Source organism: Myotis daubentonii, chromosome X, assembly GCF_963259705.1.
Source record: "Myotis daubentonii chromosome X, mMyoDau2.1, whole genome shotgun sequence".
Taxonomy (NCBI): Eukaryota; Metazoa; Chordata; class Mammalia; order Chiroptera; family Vespertilionidae; genus Myotis; species Myotis daubentonii.
Genome location: NC_081861.1, coordinates 119,082,813 through 119,096,952, shown reverse-complemented (window position 1 = coordinate 119,096,952; position 14,140 = coordinate 119,082,813). Strand labels below are relative to the sequence as shown.

At 38.4% G+C, this 14,140-nt stretch overlaps 1 protein-coding gene across 1 annotated transcript in view; it reads left to right on the top strand.

Moving 5' to 3' along the window:
* The window catches only part of IL1RAPL1 (interleukin 1 receptor accessory protein like 1), a 745,385-nt gene extending 733,817 nt beyond the window's left edge, over positions 1–11,568 (top strand). The window contains exons 8-9 of the mRNA XM_059678748.1: positions 8,610–8,780; positions 9,221–11,568. Coding sequence (XP_059534731.1) covers positions 8,610–8,780; positions 9,221–9,939 — 890 coding nt within the window. The 3' untranslated portion in view covers positions 9,940–11,568. The remainder of the gene's footprint in view (positions 1–8,609; positions 8,781–9,220) is intronic.
* The last annotated feature ends 2,572 nt before the right edge of the window (positions 11,569–14,140 follow it).

The following is a 14,140-nucleotide window of genomic DNA, read 5'->3' as shown; positions in this document are numbered from 1 at the left end:
ATAAATGAGTTAGAATGCCCTAACTCATTTTGTCTAATACCTGTAATAACTCCCAAAGTAGAACTAGAGATCTCTTTCTTCTTTTTGAAAATAGAAATTGTATGCATGTATATAAGCACAACCAATAGACACAAGACACTATGGGGGAGCGGGTGAGGGCAAGGACTGGAGGGTAGGGGAGGAGGCCGGGAGGAGGTCAATGGGGGGAAAAAGGGAGACACATGTACTACTATTTGTAATACTTTAAACAGTAAAATAAAAAATAAAGAAATAGCTAACACCCATCTGCTATTCTGAAATTAAACTAAGAGATATTACTTGCATGCACATGTAATATCAAATACTTTCAAATTTCAACTAAATTTAATATCCTAATTATAATATGAAGGAGAGGTAAAAGTAAGTTATGTCATCCCATATATGTTTTAATTATACATAGGTCTCAGGGTATGAACATATATGGTAGGGATTTGAAAGACCACTGATGTTGTGGACACTAGAAGGAAAACCAGTCAGTCATTGTGAAAAGTAATAACAACCCTGCTGGAGTGGCTCAGAGGTTGAGTGTCAACCTATGAACCAGGAAGTCACAGTTCAATTCCCAGTCAGAGCACATGCCCGGGTTGCGGGATCAATTCCCAGTGTGGAGTGTGTAGGAGGCAGCCAATCAATGATTCTCTCTCATTATGGATGTTTCTATCTCTCCCTCTCCCTTCCTCTGAAATCAATAAAAATATTTTTAAAGTAAAAAAATAAATAAATTCAATTGCGTACAAAAATTTTGTACTTTTACTTTCCTCCCCCCACATTTTATACTATTGTTGTCATACTGTATATGTTTTATATTGTATGTTTATTAAAATAAATTATTTTAGCTACAATTATTTTTAATATTAGTTTTTGAACTTTTGTACTAGAGATAAAAGTGATTTATTTACAAACCATCATAATAGTATTAGGGTATTCTGAATTTTACCATTGAGTTTTGTATTTTTATGTTTTTACATTGATACTTAGTGCCCTTTCATTTTAACTTGAAGAACTTTCTTTAGCATTTCTTAGAAGCCAAGTCTAGTGCTGATGAACTCCCTTAACTTGTGTTTGGGAATGTCTTTATCTCTCCCTCATTTCTGAAGGACACTTTTTCTGATTTAGTATTCTTGGTTGGATTTTTTATTTTATAGCTTTGAATATTTCCTCCCACTTTCTCCTGGTATGCAAGGTTTTTACAGAGAAATCCACTGATAGCTTTATGGGGGTTCTTTTGTATGTGCTGAGTCATTTTTGTTAGGCTGCTTTTAAAATTCTCTCTTTGACATCTAGTATTTTGATTATAATGTGTCATCATCTTTGGTTTGATCTTGCTTGGGGTCCTTTGAGCCTCCTGTACCTGGATGTAAATTTCTCTCCAAAGATTTAGGGAGTTTTCAGCTTTTATTTCTTTAAATAAGCTCTCTGCCACCTTCTCTCTCTTCTTTTCCTGGAACTCCCATGATGTGAATGTGAGTTCACTTGATGGTGTCCATAATTCACATAGGCTTTCTTCGTGTGTTTTTTTTAAAAATGTTCTTCAGTCTAATTTCAAATGCTCTGTCTTTTAAGTTTTCTGCTTTATTCTTCTGCATGACCAAGTTTGTTTTTGAAGCTGTCTAATTTTTTTTCTTGTTTTTTTGTTTGTTTGTTTGTTAGTTTTTATCCTGTTGTATTCTTCAGGTCTAGTATTTCTGCTTGGTTCTTTTTTATTTCTATTTCTTTATTATACTTCTTAATTTATTCATCATTGTTTTTCTGATTTTGTTGAATTGTCCACCTGGGGTTTGTTTTTGTTTATTTTCATTTCATTGGGTTTCTTTAAGATGCTTATTTTGAATTATTTGTTCGGCAAATTGTAGATCTCCATTTCTTTGGGATTGGTTACTGGACCTTTATTATTTTCCTTTGTTGGTATCATATTTGCCTGATTCTTCTTTATTCATATATCCTTGCATTGGTGTCTGTGCATTTAAAGGAGTAAGCACCTTGTCTAGTCTTTACAGACTGATTTCAGCAGGTTAACATTTTCTCCTGCCTATTCCCCAAGCCAATGGGATTACCTCTAGAATTGCAGTCAGGCTGGGTTGTCACTAGTTTTGAGGCTGGATCTGTAGCAGGTCTGTTACAAGGAGCTCAACTAGGCAAGGCTGTCTGATTCCTGGTTGGTGGGACTATCGTTGGTCAAATGTCCATGTCAGGGTCCACCCAGATGGGTCCCTGGATGGGCAGGATGGACTCTGAACCATAGCTAAGAGGACACATATAAAGGATGTCTTATTTGGCCATTTTAAGGGCATCACTTTTGTTCATTTTTTAAAATTTTGTTTTATTGCTTAAAATATTACAAAGAGTAGTACATATGTCTCCTTTTTCCCCCTTCTGTTCATTTTCTGTGGCACCTGGCAATCAGAATCTCTCAAAAGTCATGGGAAGGGTAAATCAATGACTATATTTGAGTTTATGAAGATTATTACAAACAGTGTGTACACCAGCTGTTTTCCATCTCTATGGTGAACATAATTATAAATGATAATTTAAGTTTGAGAACATGCAATTTAGAGAATAAAGTTTAGACTAGGAAATATACCCTTGCACTATCCTGTTGTGACTATGTTTCAATTACAGTTGACATCCAACATTGTTTTGTGTTAGTTTCAGGTGTATAGCACAGCAGTTAAACATTTATATAATTTGCAATGTGATCCCTCAGGTAATTCTAATACCCAACTGGTACCACACATAGTTATTACAATATTGTTGACTATATTCCCTATGCTGTACTTTACACCCCTATGACTGTTTTGTAGCCAATTATTTCTTAATTCCTTCACCTGTTTTTCACCCATTCTCCAACCCTTCTCCCTTCTGGCATACATCAATCTGTTTTCTGTATCTATAAGTATGTTTCTTCATTTCATTTTTCCTTTATATTTCACATATAAATTATATCATATGGTATTTGTGTTTATCCCCCTGGCTTATTTCACTTACCATAATGCTCTCTAGGTTCATCCATGCTGTCTCAAATGATGCCTAGCTAGTTTTGAGCTATTTATAAATTTGAGTTGTCTTTAAGAGATCACAAACCTATTCTTTAAAAAAACTTGACATAATTTTGTTGTTTTTACCTATCGTTATAAAAATGTCATTTTTTAAAGTTTCTCCAGTACATGAAGCTCATACAGATTATTCAATATATGTTCTTACAGATATTTTTAAAATATATTTTTTTATTTATTTCAGAGAGGAAGGGAGAGGGAGAGAGAGATAGAAACATCAATGATGAGACAGAATCATTGATGGGCTGCTTCCTGCTTGCCCTATCTGGAATTGAACCCACATCCCAGGCACGTGCCCTGACCAAGAATCAAACTGTGACCTCTTGGTTTATAAGTCAACACTCAACCACTGAGTCACACTGGCCGGGCCAGATAATTTTTTAAATCTAAGAGATGTTACCCAAGATTCATCTTCAGCTGGTAATTGAGAAAAATGAAGATTCCTTACCCATATGATTTCGAGTCAGAATATATTGGTGAATTTAGTATGGTATTTGTCACGGTTTTGGAATCTGATAATTTTTAAATTCAGAGTTTGATTTTGGTAGTAAATAAATGCCTAGCCCATCATTGCACTGATGTAGACTCTTGGGAAAGAGAAGAATTGCTATCAATCAAGGGTTTCATTGATTTGAGGATGCTGATGCAGCTGTTTGCAAGGGGCTTTTTAGTCAAATTTACTCCCAGGATAATCTGCATGTGAGCAATTTCTTTTTATCAGAGTGTTATTGGCTTAAATGCTATAAATTAATCCATCCTATCTAATAAAAGAGAAACATGGTAATTAGCATATGACCGCTACCCTTCCCATTGGCTAATCAGGGCAATATGCAAATTAACTACCAGCCAAGATGGCAGCCAGCAGCCAGGCAGCTTAAAGTGAACATGAGGTTTGCTTGCTTCAGTGATGGAGGACTCCAACGTTCCCTGCCTGCCGCTGCAAGCCTCTGAGCTGCAACTCTAAGCAACTATGTTACAAATATAGAAGCTAAACCAGGGATGGGCAAACTTTTTGACTCAAGGGCCACAATGGGTTCTTAAACTGGACCGGAGGGCCAGAACAAAAGCATGGATGGAGTGTTTGTGTGAACTAATATAAATTCTAAGTAAACATCATTACAGAAAAGGGTACGGTCTTTTTTTTTTTTTTTTAGTTTTATTCATTTCAAATGGGCCGGATCCGGCCTGCGGGCCGTAGTTTGCCCACGGCTGATAAACAAAACCCCAGAAACCTGCTTTAGTCCATGGGGCTTCAGCCAGCAGGATCACAACATTGTTTCAAATACAGAAGGTAAACAAAGGCCAGAAACCTGCTTTCAGCAGTGGAGGCCTAAAAGCTGGAGCCAAGCCTCAAAGCTAAAGCTGGCCCAGAATTTAAAAAAGAAAAAGAAAAAAAGGAGCGGTTGGGAGCTTCAGTCACCCACCAGCCTGAAAACAGCCCTCAGCCCCTCACCCAGACAGGCCAGGCACCCCAGTGCAGACCCCCACCCTGAAGGGTGTGTGACCAGCTGCCAACAGCCATCATCCCCTCACCCAGGCTGGCCAGGCACCCCAGTGGGGACCCCCACCCTGATCCAGGACACCCTTCAGGGCAAACCAGCCGGCTCCGGGATCAGTGTGACAGGGGGCAGCGCCCAAACCCCCTGATCGCCCTGCTGCGGCTCTGAGTGTGACAGGGGGCCGGGCCACAACCTGCCTATCCACCCTGCTCTGTTCGTGACAGGGTAAGGTGCCCCAACCCTCTGATCAGCCCTGCTCTGTGCCTGATAAGGGGGAGCTCCCCAACCCCCTGATCGCCCTGTGGCTCTGTGTGTGACAGGGTCTGGCGCCCCAACCCCCTGATCGGCCCTGCTCTGTGTCTGACAGGGTGCGGCGCCCCAACGCCCCCCCCCCCACGGGCCCTGCTCTGTGTGTGAAGGGGTAGAGCCATAACCTCCCCATCGGCCCTGCCTTGAATGTGAGAGTGGCAGCACCCCAACCCCCTGATCCGCCCTGCTCTGTGTGTGACAGGGGGTGGCGCCCCAACTCCCCTATCAGCCCTGCTCCGTGGGTGATAGAGGGTGGCGCTCCAACCCCCCCTCCACGGGCCCTGCTTTGTGTCTGATAGGGTAGAGCCATAACCTCCCCATAGGCCCTGCCCTGAGTGTGACAGTGGCGGCGCCCCAACCCCCTGATTGGCCCTGCTCTGTGGGTGACAGGGGGAAGCTCCCCAACCTCCTTATGGGCCCTGCTCTGTGCGTGACAGGGTATGGAACCCCAACCCCCCTGATGGGCCCTGCTCTCTGAGTGACAGGGGGTGGCACCACAACCTCCCCATAGACCCTCCTTGAGTGTGACAGAGGGCGGTGCCCCAATCCCCCAATTGGCCCTACCCTGAGCGTGACTGAGGGTGGCATCGCAACCTCCCGATCTGCCCTGCTCTGTGCATGACAGGGGGTGGCGCCCCAACTCCCCAATCAGCCCTGCTCTGAGCCTGACCAGGGGCTACACCTAGGGATTGGGCCTTCCCTCTGCCACCTGGGAGCAGGCCTAAGCCAGCAGGTCGTTATCTCCCAAGGGGTCCCAGACTGTGAGAGGGCACAGGCCGGGCTGAGGGACCCCCCCCAAGTGCACAAATTTTTGTGCACCAGGCCTCTAGTATGATATAAAGAGATAGACAACTGACTGAGGCCATAACAGCAATCCCTGAGGTTCATTTAAGCTATTGTACTTACTGTATATATTACTCTAGGCAAGAGTCTATCCCCTCTGTGATGAAAGTGTGTATTTCTGCTATTTTATTGAGAGCAAATGCCCTGTCATGTAAGGACCAATTATCATAGAGCTGGAGCTACAGTGTTCATGTTTTGTGGTATTCTGGTTAATTACCTAACAGCTAACTGTAGCTCTTTGGTGTCTATATATCCTGTCTCAAAAAGAGTTCCTCAAAGTGTGGTCTCTCAATCAGCAATAGCATCACCTGAGAGTTTCTTATAAATGTAAATTCTCAGGACCTATTTTAGACCTACTGAATGAAAAAAACTGTATTTAACAAGCCCTCCAAATTGTGGTCATTTATGCTCAAGTATGAAAACCACTTTTCTAGAGAAGTTTACAGGGAATCTAAGGCCTTCCCTTGAGTCACAATGAGAAATTACATTTCAAGACTATTTGAAAGGAGCCTTGCTAAACTCCAACTCCTCACCTCCTAGCAAATCCTTGCAGAGCCCATCTAGGCAGCATGGTGTGTGTACCACCAAAGCCTTCTCTCAAGGGAAATGGCCTAGGCCTTGAGAAAATCTATACACTGGCTATAAGATATAAGCCATGTGATACCCAAATGAAAGGGCATTCATTCATTTAATCATCTGATGTATTTGAGCATCTACTAAGCTCTAGTTACATTATCTGAGTCAAGAATCTTTTGGTCAAAGAAAGAAGATAAGATGTAAGCACAATAATGTAATATATGGGAAAAGAGATCACCCCACACTGAGAGACATCAAACTCAAATTCAAAGGAAACAAATTGTACATTTAGCTGCTGAATTTGACAATAGTTAGCCATAAATATTTTTCAGCTATCATAAACATAATCAGTGGTGAGGTTTGAAAAGATAAATTTTGTGGCTCTATGTGGAATGGGCCAGAAGGAGAAGGAAGAACCACTAAAAATAATTATAACAACTGAAAACAAGTACAGCCTGACCTAGGATGGAAGTAGACTCAAAATGGTTCTTACTAGTGAATGGCTATGAGACTGTTGGTAAATGAAAAGGGATAAGTGGAACATATAGATAAAATTTGGAGACTAAATAAGATTGTTATGTTATTAAAAGATCAGCCAAAGGACATGTATGCATGCATATAAGCCTAACCAATGGACACAGACAACAGGGGGGTGAGGGCATGAGTAGGGGGGGAGGGGCAATAGGGGGATAAAGACACATATGTAATACCTTAATCAATAAATAAATTTAAAAAAATAAAATTAAAGTGAAATAAAAGGTGAAGATGGGAAGCTTGTTATTTTGTGAGCAAGTTGAATGTAGGGTACATGATGAACATTCATTCAAATTAAGGGGCCCAAGTTATAGGTAGAACTAGAGGACTACTGGTAGTTCATGCGAAGAAAACAGAATTGGACATGTAAGGGAGACATCCACACAGAAGTGATTGTTAATGTTATGTAAAGAAAGGAGATTTTTTAAAGGGAAAGTGGGTTGAAAGAAAAATGAAACAGGATATAGAAAAACATCTTGAGAAATTATAATGTTTATGAGTTGGAAGAGAGGCATCCATGGAAGAGGCAGAGGAACCAGAAACAGTGTCATGTAAGCAAAAGTGATATCCAGCTAGAACTTACCAGTATTGGTAGAACAATTGTTACATTTCTTCTGAGTCATCAGTGCTCTGTTCTTATTGGTGTTCAGATTGATCTAGTTTTCAAATATTTTTAAGCTTAATAGGGCAAAGCTTAAAAAGGGCAAAGAATGAGGATCCAGTCATTACAAATCCTAGATTTGGGCAAACTTTAACACTTTATAGAACTTTCTGGTAAACTAGAAGAGAACAGCTTCCAAGGAAGAAAATAGTATGTGCATGAAATCATTCTACTATCTACAGTCTGATTTAAGGAGCCCTCCCTCATAATAAAGACAGTAATTAGAACTGAGGTGAATTATGAATTCTGATATCACATCCTGAAAAGGACATTGATGAATGAGAGACTATCCAGAAGATAACTGACTTCTTGTTCTTAGAAACAATAAATGAGAAATCTGGGATGTTTATCTTAAAAACTTTGAGAGAAATTCATTGATGCATGATAATGTCATCAAATATTTGAAGAATTCTTATGTAAAAAGGGGGAAGAATGAGGAAAGGAACAGATTTTAGAACCTTGTTTTATTCATTTACATTGTAATTTTTTATTCTTATTTTCAAACTGATTAACATGATGAGAAAATACTTTGACAGCATATTACATGTAAAATACAGTCCCAAAATCCAAGAACCAACTTCTGGTAAAAATTAAATAATCCACTGTCAAGCAACTCGCGTTCTCTCTCTCTCTCTCTCTCTCTCTCTCTCTCTCTCTCTCTCTCTCTCTCTTTTCAACAGGGTAAAATGACTAAAGGCAGGATTAATTGAATGTACCACTATTTAGAATAAGAACACGCTATCCAAATATGTGGCTTTTTATAAGCAGCCAGGATTCTCTATGATGTGTGCATCAAAAATGATAGAAGTTAACATATTATTATTATTATTATTATTATTCTTTTCATTGATTTTTCTCCTACTGCCCTCACAACAGCAACAACAAAATGAAAATATGATCCCTTATACCTCCAAATTAGTTCCAGAATAGTTGGCATTATTGAATTGTTATTGAAAACTAACGAAGGCTTCTTTCATTCATCCCTTGGAAGTGAAACATTTGGAGATGTTTGTGAAAAGAGGTGAATGTTTTCATATCCTATGATTTCTTTTGTAAAACTGTGACTTCAACTTTATTTTGTAATGTTTTTGACAGACAATAAAGATTATGACGCATACTTGTCCTACACCAAAGTGGATCCTGACCAGTGGAATCAAGAGACAGGGGAGGAAGAGCGCTTCGCTCTTGAAATCCTACCTGATATGCTTGAGAAGCACTATGGATATAAGTTGTTTATACCAGACAGAGATTTAATTCCAACGGGAAGTAAGTGCATGTTTTCATTCGCATCTTCTTGTGTCTATCTGTGTAGTCATCATTTTTAGACAGAATTTGACCTTTTGGTTCTTCATTTCAAAAACTGTATGTGTCAGATTGTTAAGAAAGAAATGTTGTTATGTGTTCATCTGAAACTTAATTGTGACACCTCTGAAGTAGTACTTCCATCATTTTACAAAGCATTTCATTTTGATGAGCCCTAACATTTAAATAAACCAAATGAGAAATGTATGCCTGGAAAAATATTTCTAGCATTAAAAGAAGCAAAGCCCCTACTCTATTCAAAGTGATCATTGGCTATTTTCATCTCCTCAAGATGTTACCCAACAAACACCAATTCTCATTTAATGTGTGAAAGAGAATCTTCCAGGGCTTTCTGGACCACATTCTGTATTTACTCATTCTGATCACTCTTTTCTCTTTTGTAGCATACATTGAAGATGTAGCAAGATGTGTAGATCAAAGCAAGCGGCTGATTATTGTTATGACCCCAAATTACGTAGTCAGAAGAGGCTGGAGCATCTTTGAGCTGGAGACCAGACTTCGAAACATGCTTGTGACTGGAGAAATTAAAGTGATACTAATTGAATGCAGTGAACTGCGAGGAATTATGAACTACCAGGAGGTGGAGGCCCTCAAGCACACCATCAAGCTCCTGACGGTTATTAAGTGGCATGGACCAAAATGCAACAAGTTGAACTCTAAGTTCTGGAAACGTTTACAATATGAAATGCCTTTTAAGAGGATAGAACCCATTACACATGAGCAGGCTTTAGATGTTAGCGAGCAGGGGCCTTTCGGGGAGCTGCAGACTGTCTCGGCCATTTCCATGGCTGCAGCCACCTCCACAGCTCTAGCCACTGCCCATCCAGATCTCCGTTCCAATTTTCACAACACGTACCATTCACAAATGCGCCAGAAACACTACTACCGAAGCTATGAGTATGATGTACCTCCTACTGGCACCCTGCCTCTTACCTCCATAGGAAATCAGCATACCTATTGCAACATCCCTATGACACTCATCAATGGGCAGCGGCCACAGACAAAATCCAGCAGGGAGCAGAATCCAGATGAGGCCCACACAAACAGTGCCATCCTGCCACTGTTGCCAAGGGAGACCAGTATATCCAGTGTGATTTGGTGACAGAAAAGCAAGGGACATCCTGTCCCTGGGAGCTTGAGTAGAGTCTGCAGTCCAGTGCCTGGAACTAAATCCTCGACTGCTGCTGTTAAAAACATGCATTACAATCTCTAGAACACGAGGAAAAACAGGGTCTTGTACATATGTTTTTTGCAGTTTCTTTGTAGCATCAATGTCTTGTTGTTTTACCACGTCTCTTACTCATTACATTTTTGACTTTGTTTTATATGTCACTGGAATTTGTAAATTTACATTTTTTTAAAGAAGAGACTTATGTGTAGATAGAAAACCCTTTTTTGCTTCATGAGTTTAGTTTTAGAAGGGGTTTCATTTCCTTTTCTTGATTTTGTTTTGCTTTTAACATTTCCTTGGGGTGCTTGGACAAATCCATCTGATGGGACAAGGAGCACCGGATCCTCTCTTGGGTTCTACCTAGGATCAGCAGGGCCATGCGGGCCTTCAGAGAGCAGTGCACCGACTGCCAGCATTGCCATTTGAGGGGAGACAAAGAAGCGAACACTTGCTCATAGGATGGCCCCGCCAATCAGAGCCCTCAATCTTTTCCTTGTCCCACCTCATTTCCCACCTCTGCCCTTCTAATGGCGGCATGATGTGTAAATTCTGAGGAAGGGTGGGGGTGGGTCTAACTGTCTTAACATTTAATTCACTGCTGGTCAGAATACACTCCAGACCCAAAAGTGTGCTAGTCACTTAACAGTGACCACTACAGCGTGCTAAGAAGAGAAGATCAAGGGCATGAAAATGGGGGAAAGAGTGTTGTTTCCGTTTTTTAAATGAGTTGATGTACCCTTATATAAATATATAAATATATATAAATATACAACAAAACAAACAAAAAAAAACAAAAACAAAAAACAAAAAAACAAAAACCAAAAAAAAAAAAAAAAAAAAAGTAAGCCCTATATTTGATCACTTCCTGGAAAGGCATGAATGTGTTTGTGGCTGTTTTTGTTTGATATTCTACTTCCTCTTTTCCCTCTGTATTTTTTTCTGCAAATGAGATTATGTGCAAATGCCTGGCAAGTTAACTCAAAAGGGTGAATCAAACAGAAGTCAAAATGAAATTTACATTGAAGGCTTCCAAACCAAAGGGAAGAACAGGATGTGTCATCAAATATGTTTTGTCACCTTGTATTATACAAAATGTTATTTTCTAAAGAGTCAGAACAAATCTGTGAAACTTATTATGAGGTTCTCTTGTATTAAATGTTAATTCACTGTATTTAATTTTCAATACTACATACAGAATCCAGTGTTTGGTTTCAGTTTGTGAACATAAGTAACACTTATTAATATCCAAGTGTTTAAATAAGAACTCAGGAGGTCAAATATATGAATACCTAGAGAAATCAGTATTTTCAAAATAAACATTATTTACACAAAATGGTTTTTAAATTAGGTAAGAACATGTTTAAAATAATTTTATTGTATAAAAATTAGTTTCATTTTAACTGTATAATTCTATCTTTCAGAAACAGAAAGCTGATGTTCCCAGGAAATCCCTCCCTACTGTGTAGCTTTATGTTTGAAATCAGTAACATAAGCAGCTAATATATATTTATGTTGAAGATAATGCAAAATCTGTCATACCGAAACTTGCAGAGGGCAGAATTGTTAAAGGGAAATATTACCTAAGTAGCTTTTAGTTTTAAAATATCAATGTGATGAAAATACTGATAATAGAACTTTTACATTACTTTAGTGATTCATTGTAGGAACTTCCATTCTAGTCATTGTCTGTGGGCTGGTGTAGTGACTATTGTATGTTTGGTTTGTTCCTACCACCATATAATAAGAAAACAAGTCTACAGTTTTGGTCACTATTCTAATGTGTGAGTTGGCCACAAAAAAAAAGTGTAAACTTCTATATAATTCATCTGGGAGGGTAAATTTGAATTTCAAATGTACAAGAGATAAGTATAAGAATTTTGTAATAATATAAAGGCCTCAGTAAGCCTTGGGATGTGCATTGATTTTTATTTGCTTAAAAAACGTTTATTTCTCGGACAACTCACCTCGGTTCTTCTCTAGAATGTGCTCTTTATTCCCATGTTCCCTTTGGATCTGTGTCACATTTTCAGAACTGAAGCTGCAAGGACACAAACTTTAAGGTCAGCTCTGCACATTGAGTTATTTTCAGAATCCAAGAAAGCCATTGTTTACTGGTACTATGGACACCTGTCAAAGACTGGTGGCAGTGCACCTCATTGGACTGGATTCCAGACTCCCCCAGTGCTCAGAAAACTGTAAACATGGCAATGGCCTGGTCTATGTATTTTTCATTTTTTATTTTTTTAAGTGCACGATGGAAGTGTGGAATAAATGTAGAGGAAGTAATCACACCACAGTCATATTTTAGGCATCCATAGGCATTAATTTAGCTGCCTTCGGAGTACATTTTTTGTTCTATTTTTAGTGTAGATTTAAGCACTTTGAATAGCATGATTCAGGGATTGATGGGTAATATTTGATATTCTCACAACGTAAGAAACATTTTTCCTCTAATGCTTTGTCATATTTTTTAAAAAATGAAATAAATGGAGAAGCTATCTATGGCTTTAGAAACATTCCTCCCAAGTATTCCTCTATCAGCTCTATGTGAGAACAAATGAAGGAAACTGTCATGTGTTCACGTGCTGTGTATTTAACAAAATTTATATTAGAACTCACAATAAAAACAGAAAAAATGTATTTTCCCTAGTGCTTAGGTTTCATCCTTCTCTTTTTTCTGTGGGGGCTGTGGGAGATAAGCATATTCTATTTTTAAAAACACATTCGAAAGTGTGAATATGTTAGCCAAGCCAAGGAAGAGAATGGTCTTGTGGACTTGGACATGTGTGATATTTGGTATTGCCTGTTTTTCAGCCATCACTGCTCAGGCTCCAAGTGACACATTATGGATTCAAGAGTTCATCTGGTTATTTAATGTAACCTCTACTTGCTGCCTATGCGTGTCCTACCCTTTATACTGGTGCTCAAGTCTTTGATTATTTAATTTATAATTCATTCCTTAGGTTTCCTATAGGCAGAGAAAAAAACTTGTATCTCATGCAGCCAACTGATATAAGTTTAGATTTTTCTATGAAATAAATCTAAGACACAATGAGTTAAGAGAACTGAACCTACTATATTTCTATAGCAAAACACCCAATCAACCATTTTGCGTTTATTACTTTCTCCTTAATATATGTATTTGAACCCTATGACTTAATCTTAAATATCTAGATACTGGTTTCTTCTTTATTTCTTTATTATTTAGTATTTTATAATGAGAAAATATTAACAGAGAGCCAACCCCTAAACTCTAAGTAAGTTTTGTTTACCCTAGAATAGTCATTAACTTTGACAGGTACCATTAGTGTAAATTAAGATCACCATTTTTAGGAAAACATTAATTCATACATTTGTAAATTATTTTCTGATTCTGGAATAATACCCTAGTTCTTTTTATAAGAAGTATTTTTTACCTTGTGCTTAATTTCTTTTTTTCTTAAATTTAGTTTAAGCTTATATAATTAGTCCCAGAAGAAAGCTTATTGAAATTCAAGGGAAACTATTGATATTATACAAGTGAAATAACTGAATGGCATTAAGGTAATACACAGACACAGAAAGAAAAATCCTTGTCTCTAATCTGAACTTAATTGGTCATTATTCCCATTATTGTCATAATTGGTTAAGAGAGGTGAAATATTAAATGGGTTAGAAATCCCACCTACAGACACATATTCCCCATCACCGAAGAATTTTTTTTACAATATATACAGTTATTTCAAAAATGAATAATGCAACTGAGTTCCCTGAAAAAGAAGCTTATCAGTGGAAGCAGAGCTGTTCCTTGCCCTATCACAAACCCTTTCCACCTTATTGTTCTGAGCAAAGAAAATAACCAATCAAATTTTGATTATCCTTAATAATAGACCTTAATCTTGGGATCAGGGACCAGTTGAGTCTATAAAAAAGAATAAAGGAAATAATGAAGTCCTTGAAATTCCAGACAAAATTGTGAATGTGTGCAAAATTATGTTTTCCTGGATGTCAGAGTCAAAGACATCCATCACCTAAAAAGCAATTGATGTTTGGATTTAGGCCATATTCTCAGACTATCATTAAGATAAACCACATATCTTGCAAGCTCTGTTATGGGTACTATTCCTCACCTTCATTCATAAAAATTCACTGG